The sequence below is a fragment of the Eptatretus burgeri genome, chromosome 3, assembly GCF_056783735.1.
Source record: "Eptatretus burgeri isolate ZD-2024b chromosome 3, Ebu_testis_v1, whole genome shotgun sequence".
Classification (NCBI taxonomy): Eukaryota; Metazoa; Chordata; class Myxini; order Myxiniformes; family Myxinidae; genus Eptatretus; species Eptatretus burgeri.
The window spans coordinates 67,978,132-67,991,430 of NC_140963.1; the positions used below are offsets into that span (position 1 = coordinate 67,978,132).

General features: G+C 45.0%; 1 protein-coding gene across 1 annotated transcript in view; it reads left to right on the plus strand.

The window, feature by feature from the left end:
- LOC147030116 (unconventional myosin-X-like) overlaps positions 1–13,299 on the plus strand; it is a 241,191-nt gene that overhangs the window by 192,931 nt on the left and 34,961 nt on the right. The window contains exons 34-35 of the mRNA XM_085873826.1: positions 392–515; positions 9,526–9,823. Coding sequence (XP_085729952.1) covers positions 392–515; positions 9,526–9,823 — 422 coding nt within the window. The remainder of the gene's footprint in view (positions 1–391; positions 516–9,525; positions 9,824–13,299) is intronic.

Sequence of the window (13,299 nt, forward strand, 5' to 3'; positions counted from 1 at the left end):
ACCAAAATGTAATCGATTTATCCTCGTCACCATCAAACCTGTCCACCAAATTTCGTCCAAATCCGTCCATAACTTTTTGAGATACCCTGGTCACAGAAAAAAGACAGACAGACAAACGGGGATGAAAATATATCCTCCGTCCACCTTGGGTGGCAGAGGTAATAATCAAAGAACGTGTTGATTGAGACAGATACCAAACAGGTGCCAACATCTCGTTGTTCTGCTTTGTGTCTGCCAATGAAAGTTTTTTTTTTTTAACAGTGGTGTCTTTTTGCCAGTTTGTTCAGAAATACGCATCACCAATCATATTTAACTGAAGAATAAATATGGTTTGTTTGGTGGGATAACTGTGTAAGATGATGTTGCTCAGTTGTTTTGATGCTTACTGCAGGAATTGGACAGTAACAGCAAAGAGGTGGAACAGATCTACAGGAGAAACCCCATCCTTCGATACACGCAGCATCCTCTTCGATCACCGTTACTGCCTCTACCTTATGGAGATGTTGGCTTGCATGGTTCGTACTCGCTTGTGTATCTCGCTTTGATCAATCTCCACTTTCTTTTTCTAGTTGAGAGTATTCATGTATAGGCCCGGTCACACCTTGACGTTTTAGCCAGCGATGGCAACGTATTAAAATGTAGGTAAAACGCTGGCTTACATTGAACTTTTGATGTGTTTTTTTAAAGATTTGGACATATTCATAGCGACTTGGTCTTATGTATAACGCATTGGTAACGGACACAGAACGTTTCGTTGTGTTATAGATAACTTATACCAACGAATGCTGAACCTGTTGTCGGCCTACACAACCGATGCCCAACGACAGTCTAACTTAGGCATAGCGCGTTGCACGCATCGCCGACGATGTCGTGACGTAGCCTATTAAAAGGCTGACGCACAACGATTCGAATCATAACTGCCGTAGAAATGGAAGTGTCAACATCGCGGTCACACCTTGGCGATCTTGCCAGCGTATGCCGACCTAAGAAAAATGTGTCTAAAACGTTGGGGCACGTCAAATACGGTATGAGTAAGTTTGGTATACGTGAGTAGAACGCTAAAGAACGCTACCATACGTCGTGGTAAGTAGAGTACATCAAGAAATTTTAAACATGTTCAAAATTTTACGACGTACTCGGCGTATGACACACGTTCCGCATGCGATGGGGATAAGTTTTACACACGATATGTGGACGCTTACACACGTCCACAAAGGCTACTTATAAGCTACTCATAAGTCGAAACACGTCGCGGTAATGTCTTTTTTACGCGAAACTTATTTCTAACTTATGTTTGACGTGCTTTGAACCAATTCTTTACGTAGTCCCAACACACATCGACGTATGTAGACGTATTCCAATGACGTCTTCCGGTCGACAAAAAAAAAATAAATGAACGTGTTTCTAGCTTACAACTGCCATATAAAGACGTGTTCCCAGCGATTTTGGGAATTGGTATATAAAAATGCTGCTCATAAAAGGGGAACCCAACAGTGTTTTCGAGTCCTTTTTGAGTCGATGTCCATGTCAGCAGTATCAGTATCAGTATTAGTATTAGTATTAGTTTGTTCATGTTGGCAGTAGTAGGCGAGTGTGAGGGGGAGGGTGTGGGTTATGATGGATCGTCCTTGCGTCCGCGTGTCCACGGGTAGGAGACATCTTTTCACCATTGTTCGAAGTTCTTCGCGGCTAATTTTTTATGGGGCTTTTTCAAAAATGAGCTATAGCTTGTTTTTACGATTTAGGTCTATTCATAACGGGTTGGACAAATGCACAATGAACTAATAATGTGCATAGAGCGCTTTGATTACTTATAGATACGATATACCAACGAATAATTATCGTGAAGCCGGCGTTCACAAACTATGCCCAACGATAGCCTAACTTATCCATATCGTGCGGCAGTTTATCTTTGCCGGTGACGTGGGGTTTGCTATTCATAGGCTGCCACTCAACGATTTAAATGGCTGCATCTCCACTATTGAAAGTAGACGCTTGCGATCAACAATTGGATTTTTTTTACACTCAACGACTTTTAAACGGTACCACTCAGATATTTTCATTGTTTACAATGAACGATTTAAATTTTTTTTTTTTTTTTTTTTTTTTTTTTTTGTATACCTTGGTCGAGGCTCGTATGAGAGCTAACACACAACTCACAGCAAGGAGGCATGAGACAAGAGGGGCGGGAGTGTAAGGGACAAAACAGTGGGGAACAGACACATTAGGTGAACTGTGGAAGGGAGAGGGATGGGGATGGGACGGGGAACATGGCGAAGAGAAGATGGACATTACAGGGACTTTCAGGAAGGAAAGCAGGAGAATTGAAGGAAGTGGGCTTGGGTGGATTATCGGGGGTAGAAAAGATCGAGGATTTGGATGGGGGAAGATAAGAGGTGGTGGTGAACAGCTGTTTTGAAAGCCTGGAGGGAAGAATGGGAAAGAATAGAGTGAGGAAGTTTATTCCAAAGGCGGGAAAAAAAGAGGAATGAAAGAGTGAAGATGAGCAGTGATTCGTGATTTTGGTAGTTTTACCAGAAGGGGTTGTTGGCGGACCTTGAGCGCCCTGTGGAAATGTGGTTGGGACAAATCGCAGAGAGAGCAGGGGGGCAAGGCTGGAGAGGAGTCGGTAGAAGACAGAAAGACCACCGACCAACCTGCGGTGATTGAGTGAGAGGCCCAAAGACTCAGCTTCATTGCGGGAGATGCCAATGATCTTAAAAGCCCTGGTTTCGACAGCGTGAAGCCGAGAAAGGTGGGAGGCAGGAGCACCAGCCCAGAGGGGAGAGCAGTACTCCATCAGGCTACGGACAAAAGCTTTGTAAGTAGTCAGAGCTCAAGAGGGCCGAGGAAGGACTTTGCACGACGGAGGATTCCCAGTCGGCGACTGGCTTTTTGAGGCAAGGTTGGAAATGTGACTTTCCCAGGAAAGGTCATGGCAGATAGTGAGACCCAGAAGCTTGAAAAAGAAAAGACTTCTTCCAGAGGATTGTTGAGAAAGTGGATGGGGGTTTTCTAAACGGTCCTTTCGAAGAGACATAGTGAGAGTGTGAGATTTGTGTGGATTGAAAGACATGTTCCACGTGTTGGACCAGTTTGTGATTTTATCCAGATCTGCAGTGAGCGAAGAAGCTGCTGCTTGCCGGTCTGAGGGATGACAGATGGTACGGCAGAGGGTGGAGTCATCGGCAAAGAGAAATAGAGGATTTTCCAGAGAGTCTGAGAGATCATTGATGAAAACCAGAAAAAGAACAGGGCCCAGAACGCTACCTTGAGGAACTCCAGCCTGCACAGGAAGAGGGGATGAAAGAACTCCATTTAGGGCCACACGTTGACTGCGACTGGAGAGGAAGTCTGCGAGCCATGAGTGGAGATGGCCTTGAATACCATGGGAAGAGAGTTTGGTGAGTAGGGCAGGGTGCCAGACTGTGTCAAAAGCACGTGATATGTCCAGGGATACGGCTCGGATTTCCTGTCTGGCATTGAGGACCTCCATCCATTGATGGGAGAGCAGTAGCAGCATATCCAGGGTAGAGTGACCTGGTCTGAAACCAAATTGATGATTGGAAATCAAGCCATTGGAGAAGAGGAAGGATTTCATGTCTGAAGCGATGATGGATTCCATAACCTTGCTGATGATTGGGAGAAGGCTGATTGGTCTGTAGTTACAGGGATCTGTTTTTGCACCTTTTTATGCAGGGCAGTGATGTTAGCAGATTTCCAAGCAGATGGCAGATGACCTTGGGAAAATGAGAGGGTGAATAGAACAGAGAGAGGGTGAGCAAGAGCAGAAGAGCAGGCTTTGAGGACACGTGGGCTGATGCCGTCTGGACCGGTTGCAGAATCTGACTCGAGGTTTGAAAGCAAGCTCTCCACCTTGTCAGGAGAAAGGATACAGAGTCCAGGGACAGTTGGGTGCGACTGGGTAAAGTGGGTAGAGATAGTGATGGGTTTGGGACACAAGATTTAGCTGCAAACACCGAGTTTAGACATTCAGCTTTATCACGTGTGGAATCAGCAGTGCGGCCATTTGAGGTAAGGGAGGGGATGGAGGGGGAACATACACCAGAAACAGATTTGATTAAACGCCACCAGGATTTTGAGGAGGGAGAGAGGTTTGAGAGTTCAGACTTGAGATGAGAAAGATGTTGTTTTCTGGCTCTCCTGAGGGTAGATACACACTTGTTCCGAGCTTTGTGGAAAGAACTGAGATTGCCCTCAGTTGGGTTTGCTTTCCATGAGGCAAAGGCAAGTTGTTTCAGGACAACTGCCTCGCCACAAGCTTCAGTAAACCAAGGGCGGGAGGAAGGGGTAAGACAACTGAACACGAGAGGGGATAAATCTGTGCATGAGGGAGAGCAAGTTTCTTTGAAAGAATTCCCAGGATGAGTTGATGTTTGAGAAAGTAGTGATAGGAGACCAGTCTGTCAGTTTGATGGCTGCTCGGAGACCCTGCCAGTCGGCTTGAGGTGAAATGCCAGACTCGACGGCGGTGAGGTGGTTCTCTGATAACAGCCAGAGAGATGTCCACTTTAACAAGGACGTGGTCAGAAGAACCAATTGGAGCGAAGGAAGAGCAGCAGATATTGTCAGGGAAATTTGTCAAAATCAGATCCAGAAGAGATGGAGTACCATTGGTTGAGATCCGCGTCGGGAAGTTGACCGATTGAGTCAGTCCCAATGAGTCACAGAAAGCTTTTGCTGATGTCCCATGGCAGGTGAGAGAGGTACCCACACCTAGCCAACTGGCGTGATGACAATTGAAGTCGCCACATAAGAGGAAGAGAGAGTTTGGATGAGAAGATAGAAGATGGTCCATGTTTTCGGAGAGTGAGGTGTAGATGGAGTCATCACTGTTCGGTGGACGGTACAGTACACATATAAACATGAGGTGGGAGTGGAGGGGAAGCCGAAGCCAGAGGTATTCCTGAGGGTGTGGGGGAGTGAGAGCAGTGCAGGGAGAGTGAGGAATAGAGTCTTTGATGAAGAGAGCAACACCTCCACCAGGACGAAGCTCAGGTCTGTCATACCGTAAGAAGGAGTAACCAGGGAGAGATACTTGGGAGTCAGACACGTCTTGGGAGAGGAAAGTTTCTGTTAGGCAGATAATGTCTGGTTTGTCAGTGGCAACCTGTAGGGAAAGATCTGAAAGGTTTGAGTGAAGGCCCCGGATATTTGAGGTCCACACTTTTAATGAAGAGGTAGGGGAGGAGGCTTTGGGTGCAGGAGGTGGAGGGGCGGGGGAGGGTAGGACGAGGGACGAGGGGGAGGTAAGGAGGGTTGCTGAAGGAGTGTGGGGTATTGCAGAATAGCGAGGGGAGGGGGCCGAATGAGGAGGAGAAAAAGGCTCTGTGGTGCTGGGAGAGAGGGGGGACAAGAGACAAGGAAGATGGCAGTTGAGGATTTGAGGAGGTGGAGTGAAGAGATGGAGGTGAGAGGGCAGTGGAGGGAGGCAGGTTGTTGGATGAGAGGGGGGGGCAACTTAGAGAAGGAAGAGTGAGGGGGATGAAAGGTGGGAGAAAGGTGAGGGGGAATTTTTGAAAGAGGTGAGAGGGAGGCTTGGAGGAGAAGAGTGGGATGGTTGCTTTGAGAGTGAGAGTGAGGGCTGAGGCGGGTGAGTTGGCACTGAAGTTCGAAAAAACGAATGGTTGATGGAAAGCAAGCATCCATGGCAAACTGTGGTTTTTAAAAGTTTTAGGTCAGAGATGCGATTTAACACAATTCTTGATGGATGCAATGAAGGCGAATTCAGAGCATGGAGAGAAGAAGCGCTGTAATAGTTGGATTTTTTAGGCAAGGAATGAAGGAGAGGTCGAAATGAGAGCAGTCTGTTAAAATAGCAGAAGAGTAGTGCATTGTGAAACAGTAAAGAGTACCACATGTGTGAGAGAGGAAGATGAAGCATTATGAGATCGTTTTTGTTGTTAATATTAATGTATGAGAGAGTTCAACAGATTAGGTCATGGAAGTGTAAAAAAAAAAAAAAAAGAAATCGAGGAAGACGAGGAGGAAGTTAAGAGGAAGAAGAAGTAGCAAAATCGGGAGAAGGTGAGCGTGTTGTTGTTGTTGTTGTTGTTGGGTATTTTTATTTTTTATTTTTTATTTTTTTTTGAGATAAGAAAGAGATTAGTTGGGAGAATGGGGGATGTTTGGAAAGTGGGGAGGATGAAAATTGAAGGTAATGGGGAGGATAGAAATTGAAGGTAATGGGGAGAAAAAACAAATAACAACAAAAAAAAAAAACGATCGAACACCGAGTGGAACCGGTAGGCCTCAAGCCTAAGACTAGGCCTCAAACACCAAGTAAGAACGTCGACATAAATACTCACAAAATAGCACGATTTTTGAAACAAAACCGAACTAGGAACACACATTAACATGTAGGTGAGAAAATTAAACAGTTAAAACGGGACAAATAACAACCGGAACTTAACTTTGAGAACATCAGCAGGGAGCCCCGAAGGAGACCTCTTGCCGCTCAAAACCGGAACCGGAAGTCAATTGCTGGAACCGGAAATTGCTGTCACTCGCCTTTGTTTTTTGACGCTGGGGTTTTGAAATTTGAAGCGTTTCTTCTGAACGTTATAAACCTCAAACTCGACTATTTTAAATAGACGCTGCCGATGGACAATTGGAATCATAGCCAAGCTAGACATCGAAGTGTGAACATCCTCGTCATGCCAAAGAAAAGGTTGAAAAATGCTGCAAATAAGTGTCCTGGCCGTGGCCATGGACGCTGACGCAAGGACGATCCATTATACCGACGTCTTTCAGCCTATGAGTAACTGAAAAGTAACGTCTGTCGATGTGTGGTAACGATCACGTAACGTGCCAACAACACGTTAATCATAGGTTAGAAATAAGTTTCGGGTACGCTAAACATTACCTCGGCGTGTAGCATGTGTTGCAGCACTTACAAGTATGTATGTAAGCAGCACTTACAAGTAGCATGTGTTGACGTCTGTCAACGATCGCAGACCGTGCATACAACTTGTGGCCAGCATAGCGGAACGTGTGAGTCATACGCCGGCATACGTCGTGAAATTTCAAGCATGAAAAAATTTGAGGACAACCAAAAAGTACAACGTTTAAAGCCAACGTACAATGACGTATGGCAGTGTTTTTCAGCGTGCTCTCAACGTATTCAATGTGTGCCAGCGTTTTAGAAAAAAAATTCAAAAATCGGCATACGTTGGCTAAAACGTCAAGGTGTGACCGGGCCTTAAAGGGGTACAATGCACATTTCATGGACGATGAAACCTTGTCAGCCGGACTACATGAGCATCGCCTATGCCGGATGTTGTTGTTGTTCGTCTTTCGGCTGCTCCCGTTAGGGGTCGCCACAGCGGATCATCTGTTATGATCCGCATACTGATTTGGCATAGGTTGTACGCCGGATGCCCTTCCTGATGCAACCCTGGTCGCCTCTTATGACACAGGGATATGGATTGGGTTTCGCCATGATTCTGGGGGGCCTACACCCTCTCATAGCACAGCCCAGTGCAGAGTCCCCGTCCTCAAGTGATCCTCCAACCCAAGCCTCTGAGTAGCTGGATTACAGGCGCACGCCTCTACGCCCCATCGCCTATGCCAGATATGGGGTGTCTCATAAAACCCATGCACCTCAAATCAGAACTTTGATGTGGAAAAATTATGCTTTATCGGACGACAAATGCTGAGGCTAACTAGCATAGACTTACTTTTTAGCAGCGTCTCGCGTAGCAAACGCTGCTCATAGAGAGCTCGGCGTTGTTGTTCTTCTTGTTCTTGTTGTTCTTCTTGTGAAGACAAAACCTTAACCTCTCGGACTCGGCTCTTGTATATACAATATCCGGATCTCCTTAAATACTAAGCACATGTACACATCCTCGCATTGACGGTGCCTTTTGAGAGCGTATATCATGAACTTTTAAATATATTCGGACATTTCCTTTAAAGTTTCGAAAAGTTCACGTTACTATTTAAAGATTATTCCATTTATCGTATTGTAATTTCGTAAGTACATTATTTATTTCGTAAATACACTATATATCATAAATACGTAAATACATTATGACGGGTCTCGCTATTGGCTTAATCAAGGCACGTGACGAAATATCGGAAGTTGTTGTTTTTTTTTAATTGTTTTTTTATAGCCGACAAAGCCTTTAGGATGCTGCTCTTGGACACATTTGTCCTTGTTTATTATTAAGAAGCCAGAGATCTGCTGCTTCAACTTCTTCACACACTAAACCGAAATGGCTTCACTCCTCATGCATTGTATCACAACAAACGAGTCATAGTTTAAGAGTCTGCCTTGCGTCCACCAAAACGTTTAAGAGTCCGCCAAATGAATGCTGGATTGGTGTCTCGTGCCTTGCTCCAGATTCTTCAAAATTTCACCTCTCGTGGCCCAATTGATAGTTGTTGAAATATTTTGTTTGTTCACATCCATCATGTTTCGTTGATACTGTTGGAATTCCTTTCTTTGAGGAACCATCAACAGCTTTCTTGGTTTCCTTTGGTATGTTTCCTTACATAGGTAAAGCACACTTAACACAACATGGGCAATGCAGTATGCCTGGTGTTGGCTTAATTGTTGGGGTGGTGGGCTTGGGATCCTAGGATCTTGAATTCAAATCCCCCTCAACTATTGAATTAATACCAGGTGGGGTTGACTCTGCCTGTCATCCTTCCGAGGTCAGCAAAATGAGTACCAGCATGCTGGTATACTGTGTCGGAGTGACGACCCGTCCACGGTTGTGCCCAATAGCCAAGGAGACTGCTTTGGCAGCACCAACGCTCTGCACAGAGTATGTATGGTTCCAATAGATGGATGGGCAAGACAGTACAATTCTTCTTCTTCTTCCAGAGGCAGCACATGCTGTGTGTAGTACCATTTACTAGGGGAGCGACTGTCCCGCTGATGCCATGCCCCTGATTGGTGGAGCAGGAATTTGGAATTCATTCAGCGTGCTGGCGAGAGCTCCCCTACTCTTCAAAACGAACACTGTGTGATCTTTAATGTCCAGTAACTACTGCCAGCAGATGGTATGCCCAGTTTCACATCCATCTGAGAGATGGTACACACATTCATGCATCGCGCTGTCTGCGGAACACTCGGGTGACCATTTATAGCATGGCAAAGCTTTAAACTCAGGCGAGACAGCTCAGAGGCAAGTGGGCATACCTCTCCACTATCCTGTCATCGTACACTCTCGGTACAGTTTTGTGGTGAATACAGGACTACGGCAGACACCATATACTGGTCTGTACTCGAGTGCATTCTTCCCTGTAAAGCACAGGATGATTTTGTGCTCAAGCGTATTCTTACACGCTTGGCCATCGGACTTTTTCCGCACCCTTTATGGTTACAAATTCCAGCTATGTGATGTCCAACTAAGCACGATTTTACTGTATTTCTGTATTTGATATGGCTCACATGTAAGCTATCTTTACAGTATTATTGAGTTATTTCTGTAATTTTATGATCCTGGCCTGATTTTCACTGCATTGAAAATGATGAGAGATGTGTGTTTCTCACAGGGCACAGAGTACGCACTTACACATCACTAAGGGACGAGGCACTTCGCATCTTTGAGATCCTTCAGACCCTGGACACGGCGACAGACCACATCAGTACCTTCCATGATGTACTGCAAAGTTGTCATGACCTGCAGCCATTGCAGGATGAGGTGTATTGTCAACTGGTGAAGCAGACAAACGGAGTCCCTCGGGCAGCAGAAGATAGCGCGATGTACTGTTGGCAGCTGCTGGCCTGTATGTCGTGCACGTTTTTGCCAGGAAGGGGCGTGCTTCGATATTTACGTTTTCACCTGAAGAGGTATGACCGAATCCATTCTTCTCTTTATTTACTCGACTGAAGGAAAGTTAAACTTTTTGATTTAAAATGCCAATTTTTTGTTTGATTATAGCAGCTTACAAGTTAAGGTTTACTTGTGGATATTCAAATTTCCACAATATCCTTCAAGCAAAAGAAAGGCAATCGCAGCAACATTACAGGTGGATCCAAAATGCCTGCATTGAATTTGTTTGGATTTGTGATTGGGTTTTAATAAGAAAACCAGTAACCCTTCGGTCTTAATATGTCCGTACCATTTCTGTAGTTTGGTTGACTCCCGTGGGCTTTTGTTTTTGTATTAAGAAGCCAGAGAACTTCTGCTTCAACTTCTTCGCAAACTGAACCGAAATAGCTTCACTCCTCATGCATTGTATCACAACAAACGAGTCGCATTTCAATACTTTAGTGTCATTTGCCCGAGAAAGATCTCTGTTGTATTTGATCAAGCAAACAAAAATTTGAGATCAGTTGAACCAAATACTGATTTCCAGTTCAGTTCTCAAGAAAAAATAAATAATGTAATTACAATTTTTGATGAGCTCGATTGCACAGTTTGACGTGATTGTTGTCCCGCTGTTATGAATTTTGTTTGGTGGGATAATATGATATTTATTCGGTGATTCCTCCTTCCAGACAAATTTATATTAGGCACACAAGTAATCTGTGACTCTGTGGTCACCAAGTCCTTGTAAGCTCAGCCAAACTCGGTGCCGTAATTGTGAGATCATGGACTCTGAGTTTGGGAAGCCAGCTGTTCGATTGTGATGATGACCGACTGACTCACAGCAAACACTTTTTGAAATGGTACATGCTGCTTCTTTGCTTTGGTGCTCAGCATTTAACGGATAGAGTGTAGACAAACTCTATAGGTTGGCGTTCATGAAGAGGAGGAAATTCCTTAATTTCCCTGCTGAGCATTGAGAGAAGATTGACATCATAAAATATGGCGTCGATGGTACCCAAAGTGCTCTCGGAAGTGAAATCGCTGCCCCCAAGCTCATTGGCTATGTTTGTCTGAAGTTGGGTCATGTGTGTGATTTGTGCAATCCAACTCCTCCACATAAATCCTAGACCCTAAAAGAAAAAAAAAATCCACACTGCTTGTATATTCTTACAACATTTGGGCTACCTACCAACATGTTGTTATGAAATCCATTGATAGTTATGAGCATTGTGTTAAATGCTGTCCCTCAAGCACGCACTGGTGCTTGGTTGCTGCTGCGCTGAGGATCTTGATAGAACTTGATCGCTTCAAAATTTGTCGTCGTTGCAGGTTATCTGCAAATGATGGCAGCATAGCAATCGTCAGATATTTGTCTTCTCATTGCCTTCAAATAATGCTCATTTTTTCTATTTGTCAAGCCTTGATACAACGTCAGCTTTCACCGAGAAATCAGTCTTTTTGTGATGCTCTTCATCGAACCTTCCAATCACAACAAATTTATGCCCAGTCTTTTTCAGTTGGCTTTTTCCAGCTAAGCGAGTTTCACTCAGTGCTCTGATGATGAACCCACACAGATAGCACACCGGGGTTAGGCCAATGTTGGCTACCGATGTTGGACAAACATAATTTTGTCCTTCGCGCCAACGTTTTGCAAATCGATATCGCTTTTACACCATTTTGCGAACGTTGGACTGACGTTGGAATGAGCCCAACATCGGTGTGCTATCTGGTTGTGCCCAATGTCGGTGTGCTATCTGGCTGTGTCCAATGTCGGTGTGCTATCTGGTTGTGTCCAATGTCGGTGTGCTATCTGGTTGTGCCCAACGTCGGTGTGCTATCTGGTTGTGCCCTACGTCGGTGTGCTATCTGGTTGTGCTCAACGTCGGTGTGCTCTTTGGTTGTGCCCAACGTCGGTGTGCTATCTGGTTGTGCCCAACGTCGGTGTGCTATCTGGTTGTGCCCAACGTCGGTGTGCTATCTGGTTGTGCCCAACGTCGGTGTGCTATCTGGTTGTGCCCAACGTCGGTGTGCTATCTGGTTGTGCTCAACGTCGGTGTGCTCTCTGGTTGTGCCCAACGTCGGTGTGCTATCTGGTTATGCCCAACGTCGGTGTGCTATCTGGTTGTGCCCAACGTCGGTGTGCTCTTTGGTTGTGCCCAACGTCGGTGTGCTATCTGGTTGTGCCCAACGTCGGTGTGCTATCTGGTTGTGCCCAACGTCGGTGTGCTATCTGGTTGTGCCCAACATCGGTGTGCTATCTGGTTGTGCCCAACGTCGGTGTGCTATCTGGTTGTGCCCAACGTCGGTGTGCTCTTTGGTTGTGCCCAACGTCGGTGTGCTATCTGGTTGTGTCCAACGTCGGTGTGCTCTCTGGTTGTGCCCAACGTCGGTGTGCTATCTGGTTATGCCCAACGTCGGTGTGCTATCTGGTTGTGCCCAACGTCGGTGTGCTATCTGGTTATGCCCAACGTCGGTGTGCTCTTTGGTTGTGCCCAACGTCGGTGTGCTATCTGGTTGTGCCCAACGTCGGTGTGCTATCTGGTTGTGCCCAATGTCAGTGTGCTATCTGGTTGTGCCCAACGTCGGTGTGCTCTCTGGTTGTGCCCAACGTCGGTGTGCTATCTGGTTGTGCCCAATGTCGGTGTGCTATTTATTATTAATTCACAGTTTTCTTAGATAGACTGCAATGGGAGAAATGCATTAATATGTTATCATGCATCAGGGTTTTGAGCTTAGGCACACCGCAAGGTTGTGTTGTCTCTCCCATTTATTTTTATTTATTTTTTGTCTGCAACTGACTGCTGCAGTTCAAGTGTAATCAAAATATGCAGATGAAATGGTAATTAGTGGGTTCCTACCGAACAATAAGCATGAATATGTTTGAAGTTCAGATGCTGCTTGTACACTGGTGTGTGATCATCATTATTATTTAGTTCTAAATGGCAATAAGTCAAAGGAATACTTTTTTATTTTCTCCACTTTGCAGGTGGCCATGACCCTTTGATGATTCATGATCACAGTACAGTACAATTGTCTGAGCTTAAGTATTTGGGCACAGTGATCACGAACAAATTAAAATGGAACAAGAATTCCCAAGTTTTCACTGGTTAAGCAAACTGAAGATTCTACTTTTTCAAGGAAATTGAAAGGGTTTCGTGTCCATTATAGCATTTTGGTTCTTTCCTTTCAGTCCTTGATTCGAAGTATTCTTACTTTCAATTTGACAGATACATTTGGTAAATTGTCAAAAGGGAATGTTCAGATATTGGAAAGACCCATGGAGATTGCCCAGCATGTAATAGGGCCAAACCTTCCCTCAATTTGTACATTTTATGAGAAACATTCTGTGTTGAATGTTCACAAGATAATGAGGAACCCATCGCAACCACTTCATGGTTTATATTTTAATCAGCCAGGAATTCGCCTTCATACTCCACTTTACCTTGTGCTGTCGTTTTAGACCGTCATTTATGCCAAATTATATTCACATGTTTAATGCTAATGCGAAAAGGAT